Source organism: Drosophila navojoa, chromosome 2 (assembly GCF_054131105.1).
Source record: "Drosophila navojoa isolate 15081-1374.11 chromosome 2, UAZ_NAV_1.0, whole genome shotgun sequence".
NCBI classification, from domain to species: Eukaryota; Metazoa; Arthropoda; class Insecta; order Diptera; family Drosophilidae; genus Drosophila; species Drosophila navojoa.
This window is the reverse complement of record NC_142890.1, coordinates 17,226,231-17,247,606: the sequence shown is the minus strand read 5'-3', so window position 1 is coordinate 17,247,606 and position 21,376 is coordinate 17,226,231. Positions and strand designations below refer to the sequence as shown.

The 21,376-nt window shown below is 43.7% G+C and overlaps 2 protein-coding genes across 6 annotated transcripts; one reads left to right on the top strand and one right to left on the bottom strand.

Moving 5' to 3' along the window:
- Positions 1-1,180: 1,180 nt before the first annotated feature.
- dpr17 (defective proboscis extension response 17) lies at positions 1,181-19,469 on the top strand. 5 transcript variants are annotated; one of them, XM_089260201.1, is made up of 7 exons: positions 1,181-1,376; positions 2,212-2,888; positions 14,859-15,856; positions 17,803-18,040; positions 18,096-18,310; positions 18,420-18,525; positions 18,782-19,469. In XM_089260201.1, exons 2-7 carry the CDS (start codon positions 2,510-2,512, stop codon positions 18,931-18,933), a joined length of 2,088 nt encoding a protein of 695 aa, XP_089116327.1. In that variant the 5' UTR covers positions 1,181-1,376; positions 2,212-2,509; the 3' UTR covers positions 18,934-19,469. The 5 variants fall into 5 exon arrangements, with proteins under 5 accessions (XP_089116327.1, XP_089116319.1, XP_030241141.1 ...); XM_089260193.1 differs by having other exon boundaries at positions 2,195-2,888; XM_030385281.2 differs by having other exon boundaries at positions 1,181-1,385; positions 2,242-2,888.
- On the bottom strand, positions 3,476-5,174 carry LOC108649075 (cyclin-dependent kinase 1). The gene has a single exon (XM_030385271.2). It carries the CDS (start codon positions 4,956-4,958, stop codon positions 4,062-4,064), a length of 897 nt encoding a protein of 298 aa, XP_030241131.1. The 5' UTR covers positions 4,959-5,174; the 3' UTR covers positions 3,476-4,061.
- Positions 19,470-21,376: the final 1,907 nt, after the last annotated feature.

Sequence of the window (21,376 nt, the reverse complement as noted above, 5' to 3'; positions counted from 1 at the left end):
GTCAATACACGATAAATTGAACTGTGCAAGAATTTATGTTGGCACTTTGTGAGGGCACACAAATTCCAGCAGCGGACCTCCACCGGCTGGCCCAGCCACCATGGGTGCCGCCATACCTTGCCAGCCAGCTGTGCGGGGGAGTCGCTTCGCAACCTCTATCCTCCCTGGGGACTTGAAAAGTTCAATAATATTTATTTATTTGTTACTTGCTCTTTGACAAAAGCACACAAGATTAAGACCAAAGCCCCATATATCACGCCTCTCGCATATTGGGTCAGATTCAATGGCGTTGCGTAGTTTTATTGTCACACAGAGATTGGGGCAGGGGAAGAGCTGCCTCCTTGTGGCAGGACACGCAGTAAATTAAACGAGCAGACAAAGAATTCAACGGCCCGAAATGCTAAGTTAATTTAAGGCGCCACTCTAATGTGGTCTAGGCTTTGATTTAGAGTGCCACAATTTGTACAAACCCCAAAAAGAATATGGAGCATCGATAGGATTCGCAGCGAACCGACATAGCCGATGGCCGAATCTAATCTGTTGAGCTTGAACTTGATTTAAGACCAACTTGGCTCAGACCCTAAACTACAGCTGTAACTGCAGCTGGAGCAAAGCTACCGAATTGGCTGCCAGAGGGTTGATATATTGTATATATTTTATATAATATTTATAACAATATGTTTGATATTTATATAAAATTAGTTAAAGCAGAAACAGTTTTCATAAATTGTTTACTTAAATTTTAATTAGAAATAATTTTACTAAATAATTTTCATTGACAACTCCAAGTCTAAATTACATAAGAAGCTGACTCCCACGCTCAGTTGATTTCAAATACAAATAATTTCAACTCAGCTCGGCCTGCCCAAATGTAGTTATATTAAGTACGAAAGGCTTGTTTAATTTTCTGTAAGCTCACAAAGAACTGCTAAGCAGAAAGCAAATAAATTTAAAGTCCATTGTAAGCGCCATTTGGCCAGGGCTAAGGCGCGAAGGACATGCGCAGAGCGAGGAGCCGGCACAAGTGTTGAGGAGAAACGTTGGAACAGCGGACGGAACGTGTGGCAAATGGAATGAAACAAGGGGCAAAGGCAAGCGTATCGCTGGGGATGCTGGCAACTGGAACAGCCATCTGGCCAACAGATGGCAGGCGCAGCGGGGCAGCACGCGTTTCCTGCCGCTGGCTGCACGCGATTCAGTTGAAAATTTGCATCCTTTGCGAGCGGACGTGACTCGCAGCGGGCGCCAGGACCAGAACGGATGTGAACTTGTCGCGGTCTCGCAGCTCGTTCGTAGCAAGTCGTGCGAGGCGCCAATGTCTGGCCAAGTGCCTGTGTTTAGATGCGAACTGAGGCGGCCAAGTGTGCCACAAATAGGTGCAAGGCGTAAGGAATTGGCAGTTGCGAAGCTATTTTAAGGAACGAACTGAAGATCTGTGTGTGTGTGAGTGTGAGTGTGTGAGTGTCCCCAGCGACTTGGCTGAGTCAGCGTCTTGGCTAAGCAAGTGCCGAAATCACTTTCCAAATTTGTTTGTTTCTCTTGTATTAAAATGGATATTAGAATGGGGAACTAAATGTGCAAAGCAACGAACACAAAAAAAAAAAAAAAAACAACAAAAAAACACGAAGGAAACTCGCCGATGCTGCGGCCGCAATGTCGTAAAAAGGGATTATTGTGTATTATACGCCGGCATAGAATAAAAACTTGAATAATATTTTCGAGGCGGCGGCTTAAGCCATAAAGTGCAACTCGACTGTGAATAACTTGCCTCGCGTGCTAAGTCCGGCGAAGGAATGAAACATTAAAAATATCGTTTATCAAGCTGGGCGTGCAATAAGTATGTGTGTAAAGCTGAAAACTTGTTAAACAGTGTCAGTGTGCCGCAAGTTTGCCAATCTCTTTTGTGAAAAACTTTCGACATAACTCACGGGAAAAGTAGTTTGGCATATGCTAGGTGAATATATATCGAACGAGCGCTTCCTCAACTTCTCTCAATTGGATGGTAATTTGCATGATTAATAGCGAGCAGATCGAAGGAAAAGTTAAAGTTCCCAATCAGCTGGAGGCATATCAAAGAGTCAAGAATTGAAAAATAAAAACTATTTAAAGGCTAATCGAAATTTCGAATCGTATTTATATTGATTGATTAGATGATTGCTTTATCAAATTATATATATGCCTTGAATTTGCGCAGTTTGTTTCGAGAAATAGAATAAAGATTGTAACTGTAACTGGCACAAGGTAAAGCAATAGGAAAAGCAATGAAAGCGCGTGGCAATAAAATCAAAGAACGACGCAAGAGAAATATATAAAAAAATAAATATATATAGAAATAAACAAAAAATAAATATATATATAAAGCCAGCTGCAATCCACTGAAAAGCAACGGAAGGAAGGCGACGAGAGCGTTTCCCGACCCCAGCGAATTAATTCAATAAACCTATTTATCTGGGACGGGCAGCAGCGGCGTCTGGGAAGTCTGGGAATAGACGCACACAATTCGCATAAAATGCGAACAACTTTGACAGCCAACGGGGCGCACTGCAATCAGAATCCGAGTCAGAATCAGAGGCCAGCGCCGTGCCGAACACTTGGAGACAATGCTCCGCCGCCGATGGTTCCGCAAACGAGTCCCCAATGGCGGCATTCGCCTAGCAATGAGCGCACAAAGGCAGCTCTAAGTGTCATCGCTGCAAGCAACTGGGCCAGTGGGACGGACGGGACGAGCGCAAGGAAGCCACCAGCTGCAAAGATGACAGTCTCCGAGTCGGACGAAAGCGCCGGACAACGGCGCCAATTTGTACGCACGGCCAAGACGTTGAGTTGGCAACGCATCTGGCTGACAGCTTGGCTCCCTCTGCTCCTGGCTGCCCTCGACCTGGGGACACGTAAGTACAGCTCGGGGCCATATGTGGCTGTGGCTATGGGTGTGGCTGTAGCTGTGTGTGTTTATATGTCTAGCTAAAGCAGTTTCATTTAATTTAAACCCCAACACACACCGGACCAGCGATTTGATTTCGATTCGTTCGTCCTTGAACCTTGCGTGTTATACGCATGCAAAATTATAATTGAATATGTCACATGCCGATGCTCTCTCACTCACGCCGTAGCATGATTTGCCTACGGTTAATTGGTTTCGTTTCAGGCAACATTTTGAAGCTAAAATCATATATGAAATCATCTGTCAATTTATGAATATGTGGGGTCTTTAAACCGTGCTCAACTGCGGCATATGACTTGGGGCTGTTTATGTGTAATTTTAGCTTGAAATCATTAAAAAATATTTTACAGAAATATATTTAATCAATATGGATATAGATTTCAAATTTTCAAATATTTAATTACAGAGTTTATACATATAAATGTATATATGCATACATCTTAGGACTGTTTATATGTAATTTATAATTTAAATAATTTTAACAAAAAAAAAAAAAAAAAAACAAAAAAATATATATATACATTTTTTTCTTCAAACTTACACAATATTATATATACATTGCTTAGGGCTGTTTATGTATATTTTTTAAATAAATTTAATTTTTGGCGATCAATTTTTTATTGAGGGTATTTTTCAGTTTTCCTCTGACTCCTTGTTACACTGTGCTACATGGCTTCAGGGCAATTATAACTTCCATTCCATGAATTCGCTTACTGTGTTTGTTTTTCTTAACGCCCGACTGCCAATCACTCAGTGGAAAAAATAAAACGTAGGCCAAAAGCGAAAAATACCTTAAGGAAAATTAAAAAATAATATTTAATGAAGAGCGGAGATTAATTGCCTGTCCACGCAGGACAGTTTGCCTTCTGACAAAATCTCGACCCACTGGGCACAAGCGCCAAGGTTCTGTGACCCTTCGGGCACTCGAGCTTAAGTCTCGCCTGTTAACTTTGACTCGCGTTTGTGATGTGATGTGATGTGATGAGCTTCAAGCGTAGCGTAAAATAATTCAATTAATTTTACACGCGTGCACAGAAATCCGTTAATAAAGCCGATTAGCACGTGCGCGCTTCCAGCAAGATGTATCTCACACGAATATATTAAAAACTTCTATTGGCAGTCAGGCAGTCCAAGACGCTGGCGCTTCCTTGAAGTACGCATGCTCTAGGATTTGCTCAGCGGACAAGCGCTTCCCTGGCTGATAGACGATTATCTTGGCCAGCAGGTCGACAGCGGGATGGTAGAAGTCCAGGTCTGTCATCAGCTGGCCTAACTGATTGCCTGTCCACTCGGGAAAGGTGCTCTGGTAGTCGGGCAGTGCGGATACGCCCGGCCAGGACTCCTCGGTGGGGGTGCCCAGCAAGCGGAATATGCAAAAGAGCTGATTTATCTCCGAGTCGCCGCGAAACAGGGGCCTCTTCGTGATCATCTCGAAGAAGATGCAGCCAATGGACCAGATGTCCACGGGGCAGGCGTATATCGGGCAGCCCATAAGGATCTCGGGCGGCCGGTACCAGAGCGTGACCACCTCGTGGGTGAGCGCGCGCATGGGCAGCTGGAAGCAACAGCCCATGCCAAAGTCGGCCAACTTGATGTGGCCCTTCGCATCGATCAGCATGTTCTGCGGCGACAGATCCCGGTGCATCACGCGTCGCCGATGGCAGTAGAGTATGGCGCTGGTCATCTGGAACAGGTAGCTGTTGACCAGCTGAAGGTCCATCACTTCGCTCTCAGGCAGCAGATCGATGTACTGCCGCAAGCTCATGGGGTGGTGCTCGAGTATCAAGCATATGCTGCTGTCCGACATCACGACGTCCTGCAGCGCGACTATGTTGGGGTGCTTCAGCTCCCTGAGCAGCGATATCTCCCTGATGGCAGTCCACGGCAAGCCCTCCATCCCAGGAATGTGCTTCACGCTCTTCAAGGCCACGATCTCGCCGGTCGAGCGATTCAGCGCCTTGTAGACAGCACCGTAGGTCCCTTCGCCAATCATGCTCTGTATCTCGTAGTTCTCCATGCCGTGGATATGCTTTTGCTATATTGACACCATTCCTCTCTCACTGTGCATAACCTTAACTGATTCAGTGATCACGCCTAACCTTAAAGGTCAGTTAGCGTTGCCAGCCTTGGCATTGAATGTGTCTTCCGATATATCGATTACTTATGGCAGCACGAAACATTTAAGAATATCTTTGAGCTGAGTTATTTTTTGTTAAATAAGGTGTTTGACAGTTGACTGTGTTTGACTGTTTGTATTTGTATACCATCAGCAGTGATCTTCTAGATCTATAATCGATAGTTTCCTATTGTAAAAAATTGCTTAACAGAGCTCATCGATAAGTACTTAGCAGCAACCATCGATATACATAGATTGTTCAAAAGCTTAATATTTGTGCTCGGCGTTTTTGTGTAGAGTCTAAATTTTTTTACTTAAAGTCTTTAACTCTTGGATTAATATCACTTGCTTATTGTAATTTATGAATACTGAACAGCTGTATTCCCGATGTGAACTGCTGCAGCTGTAACTTGTTGACATATTGAGAACTACTCCAATGGCCACACACACACACACACATATTTACTCAAATGGCCCGTTTTATGCTATTTTGTAGAGGTTATTATTATGGCTTTCAGCATGCGCTTTTTGCGGATCGCTTTTGCCATGCAATTTAAATTATTAACAGATGTGCGCACATTTCAATACAAAAGTTTGAAGCGTTCCGGCCAGAGTTCCGCCCCATTGCCAATCCACTTGGCCATAATTCATGAGCCGCAGCTGAGAGTTCCTTAACCCTCTGGCTGCCCTCTGGAGCACCATTGTACGGTAAAATGCGAGAAACCACTTACAACTGCAATTGGTAGCCGACGCTGAGCTGACCGGGCAAATGCTCGCTGACCAATATGCAGGCGAAAAAATAAATAAAAAATAAAAATCGTAAAAAGAACAAAATAAAACAATAAATTTGTGGCTCGAGCAGGGCGCGGCTTGGCGGAGCTTTGAAAAATGCGCTGAAAGCATTAACGAAATTGAATACTTGCCAGCAAATGTTTAATAAACACATTTGCAGAGGCAACACTTTCTGGACGCCGCCAGCCAGACAAATGCTCATCCAATTTCAAGGACCTGCAGTGCAAAGGATGTGGGCCATTTTCGCCAGCAATCCCAATGCGCTTTCATAAAAGTTTGAGTGCAGCTCGTTATGCCAAATAAATGAAGTTTGTCTGCTGCTGCTGCTCCTCCTCCTGCTGCTGCTGCTCCTCCTCCTCCTGCTTTTCATATAAATTTTGTAATATTAGAACATTTTTTGGTACTCGTGCGCTCCGTGCACTTTGTGCACTTGGCTAATTTGGGGAATGTAGCAAAGTTTGCAGCTGGACAAGCTAGTGGTGCTATTCTGGCCCGCTGCTGCCTGCTGCTGCCTCTGCTATGCCGGGCAATTTCAAAATATTTAGCTCGGCCACGCCCCCTAAATGGCAAATCCTTTAATGCACGGTCCAGAGTAGCAGCGTAGCAGAGTAGCATGTCGAGGCAGCACAGGAACCAATTGGGTTATTCCGGCCAAAAGTGTTTGTTTACCCTCATAAATTATGAATCTGCACCACACGGATGGCAGCCCACATGTTCTGGGCCACGCACATGGGCACATGTCGGTTGACCTCTGTCGCTGCTGACGTTACTTTAGCTGTTGCTTTTGCTGTTGCTGTTGCTGCTGCTGTCGCCAGCCTGTGCCCGAAGTGTTGCCCTGGAAACACCTAGCTCCGGCTACAACATGCTGAAAAACGTGCTGATCCCAACCCAACCCAGCCGAACCGTAGCATACCGGAAAGCCAGTGGGAAGCCGTGAGCGGAGCGGAGCTCCTGCTACATCCTGTCTGCATCCGAGTATCAAATACTTAGCTTTATGACGCACAGTGGTTAGCAGTGCGAGGGCATCTCACATATTCCCTGGACTATGTACTTTTGTTTCAGTGTATCTTCCATTAAGAAAAAATTGAATTATTAATTTTATTTGTTTTATTTTACTGAGTGAAAATTATTATTTGTTTTTTTTTTATTAAATATTAATAATTTTATTATTTGTATAATATTTTTTATTTACTATTATTATTATTATTATTATTAATATCATTATTATTATTATTATTATTATTATTATTATTATTATTATTATTATTATTATTATTATTATTATTATTATTATTATTATTATTATTATTAATATTATAATTATTATTATTATTATTATTATTATTATTATTATTATTATTATTATTATATTTTTATTATTATTTGTATTCACTATTATCATTATTATTTTATAATCATAGCTTAAAGAAATTCCTAAGCCTGGCCTATCGTCTCTATTTATTCTTATTCCTATCCCATTTAACATTCATTATGAACATTATTATTTAAAATTCAGCTCTATTTCGCAGCACTTGTTGCCACTGTTCATTTAGTCGCACGCCCTAAACTAACAATTTTGTTGAGGGGTCCACGCTGCTCTTTTGGCCTGGAAAAATCGAGAGGGACGAAAGTTGACGTTAAATTATTCAGAGGGTTTGGCGCTGGCGACCAATCAAAAGCGCCAAGCACAAGACATGAACGGAAAGCTGTGTGAAACAATGCCAAAATAACAATAACAGCAAAAGTGAACAGAACAACAACAATAACAACACAACAACAACAAGTGTGTGGCATTAGTGGCTGGGGCGTGTAATTGTTGAAAAATAGGAAAAGTGCCCACCAGATGACAAAGTGCAGTCGACCAAGCGTCAACGAGTCTTGGGAGAGGATATGGGCCTGGGTCCGTCCGGCTCCGGACTCCCGTCCAAGTGTGAAAATGGCCCCAAAAATAACTAGCAAAAAATGCTGGAGCAATGGTCTCTGTATATCGGTCTATATGGGTAGGCAGCGGCAGGAGTAGGGGCAGCGGCAGGGGCAGTGCGAGAGGTTCAGAGGTTCAGATTCGGGGCTAGCGTCGAAATTTATGAAATATTCCCAGAGCACATGCCGACAGACGACGACGGATGAGGACCGACCGAGCGACCCACCGACCAACCGACCGACCGACAGGCAGGCCTGTTCGGCCGAGAGGCAGATGAAAAATGTTTTGTTTTGGCGACGTTGGAACTTATTTATGAGCTGTGCCGACGGCGGTGGCAGCATTTGCTGGCCAGGGCCCAGCCCCAGCGGCGGTGGGTGCGGTTGCGGGTATCGGTCTGAGTGCTAAACTCGACGGCGGGTGGGTGGATCGGTGGGTCAGCGTTTGGCAGCCGGCAATAAAGGCGAGCGGCGCGATAAAAAGCACTGCGGAAGAGCCCAAAACACAGATAATGGAATGTCCTGCAGATTCGCATAATTATTTTACTTGATTTATACGCAGGCACTCGGGACTTGTCCCCAGAGGGCAAGCCGAAAGAATTCGCTCTGATTCACCCAAGCTTCTGCAATAACAAAGCAAAATCAACAACATTGAAATGTTCGCTGTTTATTGCTCCACCTGGCGCATAATCAGAGCCAAAATGCAAATATCGCTCATAATAATTTGGCTAACAGAGTTTGCCCTCAACTCCGTTTTTGATTTTCAATCGTGCGACGTGACCTTTGCATTGATTTCCGTATTTAATTCGCCGTGATTTCGCTGGCGTAATGAAAGACGATTCATGAGCATGTGAAATGCTGCCCGAGAGATGCCAAGAATATCTGAGAGGACCCCACTGATACTGTGCCTGGATCCACTCGTGTGCGACTGTTTAAGTAATTGTATCTTCAGAGTGGAACACGAGATATTCATATTTGTTGTTTGTCTGCTTCGCCTTCTGTGTGATGACGTCAACAGCTCTGCTCAGCGCTTTGATATAATGTATATAATGTTGAGCCTTTGATGTAGGAATGATGCGAAAATGCGACTGTCTCGGGCAGTGCGGCTGCTCCTAGAGACATTAATGGGAGCGTGTTGGAGTACGCGCACGAGCACGGTGCGTATACGTAATGGGACGCCGAGCAGCGCTCCAGTTTCAATTTACGCAGCTGAAACAGAAGCCAAAGGCGAAAAAAGGAGAAAGAAGCGTCCCGCTTTGCCACACGTAGCGACCAAACATGATGCCATAAAAATAAATTGAGCCAGTCCCAAACCAGAAAGCAAGAGTGCTGCATAAAAACAAAGAGAGCAAACGAGACAGACAGACGACGGGTGGGAGGGGTGCGCGGCAGAGCCGAAGTAGGCGTCGAGTCGACTGACTCGTTCGAGTTGTTTGCCTCCTATTGAATTTCGAACCAGCCCAGCCCAGTTCCACTCAACTCCCACCCAATCCAGCGCGCGGCTGTTGCCTCTATTTGTGTGCTGGCATATCGTATATACATATTTTAACTGTGACACCCAACATATGTTTCACTTTGAATGACTACAAGAAAATTGTTGAAGCAATTTTCACTAAACACAACATTCCGCAGCAGCAAAGCCACCCGGTGGCCCACCCACATAAGCAGCCGCCCACCCGCACGCATGCAAATGCGTGTTTCATGCGTAGACCGAATTCCGTATTCGCTCGGCAATATGTAAGACGTACAATTTCCTATTTCACGTTACGGCTGTCCCTTCCGCCCACGCAGCCAAATATGCTTATGTTTATTTATTTATTTGCAGGCGGAAAAAAACGAAGGGCGTAATTGCTTATTGATTGATCTCATGCACATTCTCAACGTAACATTCTTGAATATTTATGCGAAATTCAAGCGAATGCCAAGTGTCATTACAATTCATCCGCAGTAAATGCGCCGTCAATCATAAAGAGCAGGAGCAGGAGGCTAAACACTTGCCAACAGCTTGACGCTAAGTGTAAATTGATTTGACACGCTGTTGGCTTAATATTTGCGGATAAAGAGTTGTGCTTAGCACATGAATAAACAATGAGCCCGATGGGTGTTTGGTGTGGTCCTCAGTCTCGAATCATCTTAGTCTGACAATATTTTCAACACTGATAAATACAGAGGGAGAGAGCACAAATAAGTCAATTTGCGTTTGCTTAACTAATTTGCAGTTGGAATAGGTTAATATGCCATTCTAAATTTCGCTTGGTTTGAAAAGTTTGCCTCTAAACTTTGGATGTTTTGGTCAAAAGTTCGTTAGGGTAAGAAGTTTAATTGCACCAAAGTACGCAGAGCAGGTAAAGTTATAGAGAAGCAAATGTGTCTGAGTTTTATACAACTAATTCCAAGTTGGGATGGGTGGGGATACTTTTCGGGAGTGGCCGGCTCTCTGGAACTTTCTTGAGGTAGGTTTTTTAACCATGCAAAAGTATGCCCTTTAAGGAAGATTTGTTTAGCTTAAAGTTTTAGTCAATTTTACAATTGCTTCGCAAGAGGACCCCAAGGACATCCATTAAGCATGGCTCCGCACGGCAGCAGCAATCGCAGTCGCAGTCGCAGCCGCAGCCGCAGCCGCAGAAACAAAAAGAACACGTTAAGAGAATTGTCAACAAATAGACGCTTAGCCAACTATCTCAACTGGGTGGGTATGGCTCGGGGCTAAGGGGTTCCCCTGCTGCGCTGCTGGCTGCTAATCCAAGCGCCTTCAGCAATCTGCTGGCGCGTGTTTTATGCGCACTCGAGGTGCCCATAACCCAAAGCACTCCCCAATGGAAAGTTTTGCTTTAATGTGGTGTGCGTGTGTATGTGTGTTTGTGTTTGTGTTGGTGCTTAATGCCTGGTCCATCTCCTGCTAAGCCATGGTCATGGCTGGCCGGTTGGCTTAAGCCGCAGCGAGTGGCTCTAGAAGAAGTGGATGCCGAGTAAGTGGAGTGCGGAGTGCGGGCCGAGATTGTAGAGTGTTTAGTTGTTGGGTTTTTAATTATGAGCCCTGCCAGCTACGCATCCTGCTGCCATGACTTTTTATTGGATATGTAATTACTTTTGGCCCTGGGCGCTTCCAAATTACAGACGCATATTTTTTATAATTACAACGCGCAGCAGCAGAGGCAGCGGCATCAGCAGCAGCAGCAGCGGCAGCGGCAGCGGCAGCAGCAGAAGCCCATCAAAAAAGTTGCGACTGCCGTTTGGCCAAAAGTTGTTGCCCGTTTTGATACTCCGCTAATGATGTACGTGTACACGCATCAAATGGCCAACCAAATGCCGTTGAGCATGAAATCATAATTAATCCATTGACCTTTAACACGCCGCAGGATGCTCAGTGGGCGTGGTCATGCGACTGCTGCACATGTGCGCTGCTGCTGCTAGTTTGGTGTAATTAAAAGCCGTTAAGAGCCGGATTACGATATGCATTATCAAGCCTCACATTTATCTGCACATGTCACATTTATTATTTAAATTAAAGTGTTTTGGTTTTTAATGCATCTATATCTTGGTAACAATATTGTTTGGTCACATATTTATCAGCTAAACATGCGGCTTATTTGGCATTATGTTCAGTCGCTACCCTGAGCGCTTGAGGCAATCCTGCGCAGGGTTCATCAATGCTCCCTTAAAAGGTTAAATAACAGCATATGGAGCAGTCTGGCTCCTGCACAGTGTGGCAAAGAGGCTTACGGAATGTGTTTTTAATATAAACAGCAATAGCTGAAGGAATTGTGGTTATAGCCATGCCCATATGATGATCTTTGCTCTGCTCAACTGCCTCGCCCACTGTTGCTGATGAGCTAGCCATTATGTTGTCTGTGCTGAAATTTGAATTTGCATACACACACACACACACACACACACTTATACAATCAGTGTGGCTGTGTTTGTGTCGGCGCTTCAGGTTTTTCGCCTAGCTGCAACAGACCTAATTTGAGTAATTCGAGGTCTCATTGGAGCGCATTACTATTCAGTTTGCGTACGGATCTGACGGCGCTGAGCCGAGGTGAGTGGAGGCTAAGCGTTTGCTCATTTTGGTAACACACTTGAATTATGAGCTTCGGTGAATGCGGTGCCAACTGCCACGACTTCAACACAACTGTGGTTCGGGGGACGAGGGGCGGTGCCACTCCCCATGTTTCAAAGTAGCTGGCCGCAAACACAACAAAAACAATTCAAGTGTTATTGCACGTTTCGCTTACATGTCCTGGGCCAGGCAGTGTCCTGCTGCCTGCTGGCAGCTCCTTCGCATTTGTTTATGTTAGCCAAGCAATTGTGGCTGCAGGGCGTGGCAGGGGCGTGTGTTGCCTGCTGTCGCCATTTTGTCGCCGAGTGCAATAACTGTGGAGATCACACAACATACGAGCTCCTTTCGTAACAAAATACTTACACACACATACATGCACACATGCACACACACATAGACGCCTTTGCGTTGTTGTGGCCTGCAAATTAATCGGCTTAGAAGCCAAAATAAACAAAGAGAGAGGGAGAGAGAAAGAAACTGAGTTTTGTCAAGATTGAAAGGATTTTTTCGATTCGAATGGACTTTGTATTGGGTAGATTGCGTAAAGCATCCAGCATCGGCTTATAGTGCCTAGGCCGATTTAATTGAAAGCTTAAGCAAAGGTTTCCTTTAGGATACATTTCCACAAAACATAGTCCTGCAGCTAACTGCATTCCGATTGGCCAGGGGCTGAGTAATGGCCGGAAAGGGGGGCGGGGCGCCTGCGGCTGCTGTAGCTCTCAAATTTACTCTTTCGTTTCGTTTTCAATTTGCATTTTTACGGCGTTTCACATTTGAAGCTCGACATTCTCATTTTTTTCATAGCTTTTTTTTCTTTTGCGGGTCCTGCTGGCCATTTACCTTTTTACATTTTAACCGGAGACCTTATCGGCACGCCCAAATCTCACGCATACCACGTCACACTCGCATCCGCATTCACATTCACATTCACATTCGTCCAATTCGTGGCAAAATTTATGCGGAGCGAAAAAAATGGGATAGAAATTGTACCTTTATCAGGGCCTGACAAGAACGTGAAATGAAATAATTTAAAAATGCAAATTCTTTCGTTGACTGCCGGCCCGCTGAAGCAAAAGCAAAAACCTGCAATCAGCCTAAAACCCAAGGCTAGACGTCTGATTTTTGGCCCAGTTGCGGGTTGGCCGGCATATTTGCGGTTCGGCTGGGACCCTTTGGGGCAATATGCTGCGTGTTGGCCAAGATTACACGAATTATTTGAGAGTTTTAAGAAACGCGCAATGGCATCGGGGCACATGAACTTAATTAGACGACTCCATCAAGTGGCCAAAGCAGTGACAAATCGAGTCCCAACTTGGGAGTCATTCAAATTAATCGCTTTGTAATACGAAACTCAAACAGAGCCCGAACAAAAACTTGAGCTGACTGAAGAAATGGCATGAGTGAAGAGCGAAATCGCTTGTAACTTGTTTCAAACTGCTTTCGGATTCATCGTCGCAGTTCGATTCGTGTGGGTGGCGGCGGCTAAACTTTCCGCATGAATGCCGTTGAGCTCTGAGCTCGGCTAACAGAGTTCACGCCCTCATCATTTTCCCATCATTCTTTTTCGCCCACTCTCCCTCTCCCTCTCTCTCTCTCTCTCTCTGCTGCTGCTGTTGCCTATTGACCCGGAGGCGACAAGTCCTTTAGAAGGTCGTGACAGCAACTTTTGCCAGCGAAAAGTTAAGATGTATGGCAACCTAATCACTGGCAAAACTGTTACACACACACACACACATGCAGTTGGGAACATTTGCTGGTCTCAGTGATTAGCCTGTAATCTCTTAATATAGTTTTTGCAAACTTTTGTTTGCGATTGATTTTTCTAAATAGTCAACCATTTTATTCAATTATTGAAAACTCATGCATAATGAAACAACTGAATGAAAAGCAGAATCATAAATTAAATTTCAAATATATACATAAATAATTGATACATTTTAATAGCTGCTTTTAGCTATTGTTGCCAACCGAGCAAGCATTTGCAATATTTATAAGCGAATCGCAACTTTTGCCCCGGCACGTGAATACGCCTCTCTTTGTTTGACTTTCCTTCATTTTTTCTGGCATACGCACTGTGTGGTCTTTTAAGCGAACGCAGCCCGTGCAAGGCAAAAAAAGTTTTCAATGGCCCAGCAGAGCCCCGCCGCTTCCTCCTCTGGCCTCCTCCGCCTCGTCGTAAAAGCGAAAACCAACTGAAAAGCTGCAACATTTTTTTTTTTACGATTTTAATTAGCATAAAAGCTTAATTGAAAATTAACTGAAATGAAATATATACGTATGCATAACAAGCAAATGAGAAGGCTTCCGATGGCTCTACGCTGGCTTTTAAAAGTGTGCGCACACACACATACATACATATATATTAATCGGCTCCACTGAATACCTGCTAATTGTTTCACCTTTCGTACCCACAGCTTATTGATTCAATTTTTGATACGCCTCGCAGATATTAAAATTGTATATAATATTTAGCATTTATTTATTTAGGATTCGGGGCATATTTATATCTGATTCAATTCAATTTGTTGCCAATAACTGCAGCCAAATATCTGCTGTTGATTAGACAAATATTTATTCAAGCCTATGAGAAAACATTAAATGCAATTTGATATAATTTCTGCGGAAAATATATTGTGAAAGATGAGGCCAGAGTTGAGTTGAGTGAGCGCATTACTCGTTTCATATTTTATTTAATTAAAGATATTTAATTTCAATAAATACATGATTGCATGCCTGAAGTTCATTTTCTTTGAGCTGCGTTTTTGCTTTTAATATGAATTAAAATGTTGAATAAATTTTAAATTAAAATGGATTCTGGGTATTAAAATTACTGCAAATATTTTACAGCTTAACGGCTTCATTTTAAGTTTTACTTAAGCTTTAAGCATGCATATATAAATATATAAATATACTCTTTTTTTTTTAATGTAAAACTGTCCCTATCAATGCCTTTATCACAGCTGCTGCAGCAATTTACTGAAATGAAGTACACCTGTAAATGCGTGTGTCTTTTTTTTGTATTTTATCCACAGACTTTGTCACCTGCAGCTCAGCCTATGAGCAGCCGAGGATAACGACATACCCGAGATCCACTTTACCAGATAGCCCAATGACAACACAAAACGATCTAATTACGACAGACCCAAACTCAACAGCATTACTGACAGCACAGAAACCAACAACAACAACAGCAACAACAACAACAACAACAGCAGGTACAACTGGCTACTGGAGCACGACCCTGGGAATGTCATCAGCAGCTCCGACGATAACAAGGAATGCCACTGGGCGGCAGGCAAGAGGAGCTGTAGATGTAGCTGCTAAGTCCGTACAAATTGGCCCAACTACGCAGCCCGCAACAGCGGCCGAAATACAAACAACAACCGATTCAACAACAGCAACAACAACAACAACAGCAACAACAACAACAACAGCAACAACAACGATGACGACGACAACGACAATGTCGACGGCGACGGCGACGTCGCTGTTCATATCAACAATTTATCCGACATCAACAACAGAGCGCGCAATGGCTGCGCCGCCAGCCCTGACGGAAGCGGAAGCCAGCAACTCCATTGAAACAGCAGCGTCACGGCCATCGGAGCAGGAGGCAGAAGAAACGGCTGCGAAGGCGGAGCCGGAGGCGGAGGAAAATGCGGTGTTGCAGCATCCTCATCCGGGCAACACTGATTCACTGACTAAAGGTTTCTCCATACCCACATTTTTGCCGCCGTTTCCTGTGTTCGCGGCCGCAGATTTGCCAGCTTACCGCGCTGCTGCCGCTGCCGCTGCTGCAGCCGAGGCAGAAGCCGCCGCAGCGGCCGCAGCAGCGACATCCACTCCTGCAGCGGAGACGGTGACACTGTCAGCGGCGCAGCAGCGCCAGCAAATGTTTAATGAGCAGCACTCGTATCTGGCCTCCCACAACGGGCAACTGTTGCCGGGCCAGCAGCCGCGTACAAATCTGACAATGCCCGTGCTAAACATCACGGCTCAAATGGGAAATCACGCCTACATGCCATGCCAGGTGAGTGCAGTCGACAGCGCCGACAAAGCCCACCAGGTGCGGCCCCAATACCAAAGCCCAAGCAGCCCAAACATTCGTTGCCAACGGCCAAGATATGTGCGAGTGTGTGTGGGTGTGTGTGCGTGTGTGTGGGTATTCGTGTGGGTATGCGTGCCTTCGCATGTGTGAGTGTGTGTCATGTTTCATTTTGCATATGTGTTGAGCTGAAAACAAATATCTTGAGTGGGTGAAACATTGGCGTAGGCGAAAGTCGATGCGAAATTCAAACTTCTACATTATTTTTCTATATTAAATTCTGATATATTTCTATTTTCTATATGTTGAAATCCTCAGCATTAGTATTTACAAATTTAAAGTCTTTTATTGAGTGTTATATAAAAAGTTAAGCCTAGTATTCATTAAAATGAATTATATTCCAGGCGTTGGCCCCTAATTATCAAAATTAATCTGTTTGTCACTTTTATTGTTGCACAATATGATTTAATTTCCGTTATTTTTTATTTTTGTTTTTTTCTCTTTGTTAATTACCTTTTAGGTTTACAAAAGTTAAAGTCTTTTATTGTGTGCAAAATAAACTTTCTTTTCATTTAAATAAGTAAATAGAAGATATGCCCAGCTCAGTCCCTAATTATCCAAATTAATCTGTTTGTTATTTTCCCTCTGTCTATGTTAAATGCCCTCTGAGTCTTTGTGAGGTTTGAAAAACAAGTTCAGCTTAAGATGACTAAGTAGAGAGAGCAAATGAATTTAACTTGATGCGAATTGTGAGTTGTTTCTGGGTAACTTTCATTGCCTCTCCAGGAATGTCCTTATTCGAGAAAGCTTAAAGCCTAATTCAATTTCTCTTCAATATGTCATCCATTACCCTTTCACGCCCACGAATTCCAGTAGTTAGCTTGGCATAACATATTTGCCCTTACATATTTCCCTCTCCTTCTCCATTTGCCAAGCGGCATTTGGGAATGCGAACCAAATTAATGATATGCTCAGTGTCCAGCTAAAGATATAATAATAGTCTTTTCAGTCCTCTTCTGATAATATCTAGCTGTTTTGCTATTTCGTTTTCGGTTTCCGTTTCGTCGTTTCCACATCCCGAGGACAGTACGCAGCTCGAGCTACCTTTTGCCTTTCGCCTGTGGTGTTTGCTTTTTGCTCTCTGGTGTCTGGCGGGCAAAAACTTTGCGCACAGATCAGCATAATTTCATTTACATATCAACAAATTTGTTTTGTTTACGTTTATTTTTATGACGTAAACAGGGCAAACAAGCTCTCTGCGACAACTATCCGCCGTATACGTACGTACGTATACGTCTCTAGCATTTACCATTTACCATTTCTACGGCCATCTCCATTCTTGGCTCCTCTTTAAAGGACCTCACACACAGGCATCTCTGCTCCACTCCATGTAAATGTAAATTTGAGGCCTCTTATAATAGTTTCTTTTTCTTTTTTTCATCCTCATGTTGTTGTTGACGTTGTTTGCGTTTTGGTATATTGTCCAATTCGAATGTATGTATGCAAATAAGCAAGGGCTCCATTGCTTTCCTTCGCTTTCTGCTTTTGTTAACAATATGCAAATAGTGTTTTGTTGTTCCCGAGGTCCAGTTAAAGCGAAATCTCTCGCTCTATCAAATGGAAAGGAAGCATCTGCATGATAGCAGATATATTTAATTACCCAAGGTATACGATCGATGGATGCTTGGTATCTTTCAGTAGGTTTCTTTACTTGTCTTGCTGTATAAATAGATTGATCAGAGATTATGACAGATAGAGCGATATCAGATCATTCACATATACAACTGTGTATGATCCTAATAATATATTAATCGATAGTTATCGATTCTAGTTATAGTTAAATCGAACTACAACTTCTTATGCTCTTATATTGATATTTTCCTGTACATATTATAATATCTACCTGCATTCATTATTGAACTCCTTTTCAGATCCATCGCCTGTCCGAGAAGCCCGTCTCATGGGTGCGCCTGCTGGATGGTCACATAATCAGTGTGGACGAGACCACGTTCATCGCGGACGAACGCTTCCAGTCGATATATCAGGAGGACAACGACTACACCTGGTCGCTGCAGATCAAGTATGTCTCGCCCAGCGATGCCGGCTGGTACGAGTGCCAGATGGCCACCGAGCCCAAGCTGAGCGCCAAGGTCTATCTGGAAGTGATAAGTAAGCCGTGCAAATCGAGTTCCCATTCCAAAATACAAATTGCTCTGCTTTGCAGCGCCCAAGACTGAGCTGATTGGCGACCAGAGTCGCTTCGTCAAGGCGGGCAGCAAGGTGGCCCTGCACTGCATCGTGCGCGGCACTCTGGATCCGCCCAAGTACATCATCTGGTTCCGTGGACAGAAGAAGATCAGCGAGAGCGACGAGCGCACCGGCTGGTACACGCAGATCGATCGCAACATATTCGGCACAGTGGGCGATAATCAGAATACGGTAGGCGGAGTAGGCAAAGCAACTGCAAATGAGTCCTACAACTTGCTTAAGAGCTGTTTATAGCTCGCTGTGCCCAGTGCTGAAATAATATTGCCCGCATTCATTACAGATCGGCTCATTAATTATACCGTTTGTGCGTAAAGAGGACTCCGGCAACTATACGTGCCAGCCGTCGAACAGCGAGTCCGTCTCCGTTGACCTGCACGTGCTCAGCGGTGAGTCCACCCTTAATATTCTTTTCTCAATATATTGATAGTGAAGGATATACATACATACATATATATACATACGTATATATATAGAGTATATGCAGTAGCTCTAGTGTCGTGAATGATTGCGAGTGCGTGTGAATTATTTTGTCAGCAAGTTAAATGATTCATATTAATTGCAACTGTCACACTCACACACACACACACATATACACACTCTCTCACATACACACACGCACATCTCTCTCTCTTTTGCCAACAGGTGAATACTCCGCTTCGGCTATCATGTCCGGCGCAGCTGAGCGCAAACATCGCAGCACGTTTCAATTGCTGTTGGCGTCGCCGCTGCTGCTGGCGCTGCTGGCGGAGGCGCTGGAGGTCCTTGCAGCACTGGGAGCGCGTCAGGGGACGTGACTTGTGACGTGACTCGCCTATTGAACAGCCGGGCCGGACTTCAATTATTTGTAAGCTTTTGCACACTGTGCAGTTATGTAATTTAGGTTAGAGATTAATTAAAGATGTCACTGTAAATAGGAACGGCAAGAGGTATGGGGGAAGGGGGACAAAGAGGGCAGAAGGGTCGGAGGAGACGGCACAACTTTCTATAATTAAGTTAAACGTTAGCTCACACCTGCAGCGCCCTCGGCTATGCCGATGCGTATGTGTGTGTGTGTGCGCGCCTTTCTCTGTGTGTTGTATAAATCAAATTAAAAAAATATACGATTAACGTAATTCAAATCTAGTCCTAAAAAAAAAACAAATTAAACGAAGCTCTGAATCAAAGTAGCCAAGAGAAGCAAAGAGAGAGCGAAAGTTGTTTGCCATCTACAGTTGTGAAGGAGGTCAATAATTAGATTATTGTCAAACCAGCTAAACTTAAATCTAATAATAATAATATTTAAAAAAAAAAAATACAAATAAAATTGAATTCATGTGAAACCAGGCAAAGGCTTTCTATACGCTTAATTTCTGTTTTCTTTTAAATCTCTGCAACTCTTTGATTATAAATAATTGTATGCATGACAGACTTTCCAAAACTCTTATAGAATTTCAGCTATGAAACTAATGTGAATTTCCCCCAGTCTGGAGAGATAAATCTTCAAAACGATTATGTGCCTGCTTGTTAGGTTTAACGGTAAGCTTTTGGGTTTCCCCATTTTTGCATTGATACCTTAGCAGCCATTCGAGCTGTATATGATAAATGGATGCTTATCACAATGGAAGGCGGGCATTCGCTCCATTCACAACAGGCATGGAGCAGTTTGGCGTCCTTTGCTCAAAGGATGCGCATAAATAATTTAATAATTTATTATAATATTTTATTTTTTTGGGTCTGTGAAACCCAACCCGACTAAAAAGTGCCAGGCGAGTTCATAAAGAAAAAGAAAGAAAAAAATCACTGAAAGGAAGAGCCAAAAAAGGAATCACATGCCCATAAAATGACGAATTCCAGTCGGCGACAAAACGGGGCCATAAAGCCTTTAAGGTAGACGCTTTATTTTATTGCAGCGGAAATCACATCTCAGTTAGCCACAAAGCAAGGGTATACAGGCAGTAAACGAGACAGAGAGAGAGAGAGGGAGAGAGGGAGGGAGAGAGAGAGAGAGAATGACCAAAACAGCACGTAAAATTTGTTCAGCAAGGAACAGCGAATAAGCGTAATTTCCAGAGCAAAGCAAACGAAAAAAAAAAAAAAAAAAAAAAAAATGATGAGAAAATAGAAGTAAAAGAAACATCTAGGGGCTGTAAATATATTTCACGTTCTACCCGAAGCTGACGACAGAGTGAATGACAGCAAGGACAGCAAGGACTGGCGGCCGGACAGGAGCAAGTGTTTGGCTAAGTGGAGAGTGCGGAGTGGCTCTAAAAGCCAAGCTAGATGAAACCGTTTGACGCTTTGTAGTTTTAAGCAGCAGAAGGCACGAAGGCAACATCCCAAAGTGCATGTTAAGTACAAAAGTGGCTGGCTGCAGCGACCAAAGTGCGTGGGACACGCCTCCTGCAGGCGAGGGGCGTACTGTAATTTGCCATAATTAGTTTGCAGCCGAGCAAAAAGTCAGCAATCAGTCGAACACATGAAATGGCAGCAGTTTTTTAATCACTTTTAATGCCAGCTAATGGGTCTATAAGCTTGGCCATAAATATTTGAAGCAACATTCAATTACGGCGCATTATTCAGTATTTCTATTGCAACCAGGAGTCGCATCGCAAAGGACAAAGCAGAAGGCGAGAGAATGTGAAACTTCACTCTGATAACTGAGTTGCTCCCATTGTGCAATAATTATTTGTGCGAGTTTCGTTTACATTGGATGCGAAACACAATTTGTTGTTGGCCTTTGTGTCGCAATCAAATTACACGAATAAATTTAGCACAGGACAACGCCAGATACATCGCAAGGACACTTTAAGTGACTTCCAAAGAATTTTATAAAATATGATACAGTTTGGCTTTCTATCTTCCTTTTCTTTTGCTGTTGTTGTTGTTCGGCTGTTTTGTTGCTGCTCGCTCTTACAATTTTTTTTCGCAATATTTGGATAAGAAAAGCTGGGCAAGTGCCCGGCGTGACTTGTCCCTTTTTGCTGGCCGAGCAAAAAGCTGAAAGATGATGAAAAATAATGACTTCAAAGCACATAGGAAGCGAAAGGCAAGTGCACAAAATGACATCCTGCACTGACTTGCCGGTCATCGAGCACCACTCCCAGCTGCCTCCCCTTTAATTGTGTTAACATCGAGGCCAACTTCGCACTGCCCAGCAGCAGATTCAGCTTCTGTCTCTGAGTGGGCTGGGCGTGGAAATGTTTTCAATGTCTGCCTTGGCCTCTACCTCTGCCCGACTCTCTCTCTCTCTCTCTATCT

Coding starts and splice junctions, on each gene's coding strand:
- dpr17 (XM_089260201.1), top strand. CDS start 2,510: ATGCGAACAACTTTGACAGCCAACGGGGCGCACTGCAATCAGAATCCG. Junction 2,889..14,858: donor TGCCCTCGACCTGGGGACAC/GTAAGTACAGCT, acceptor TTTTATCCACAG/ACTTTGTCACCTGCAGCTCA. Junction 18,311..18,419: donor TGGGCGATAATCAGAATACG/GTAGGCGGAGTA, acceptor CATTCATTACAG/ATCGGCTCATTAATTATACC.
- LOC108649075 (XM_030385271.2), bottom strand. CDS start 4,958: ATGGAGAACTACGAGATACAGAGCATGATTGGCGAAGGGACCTACGGT.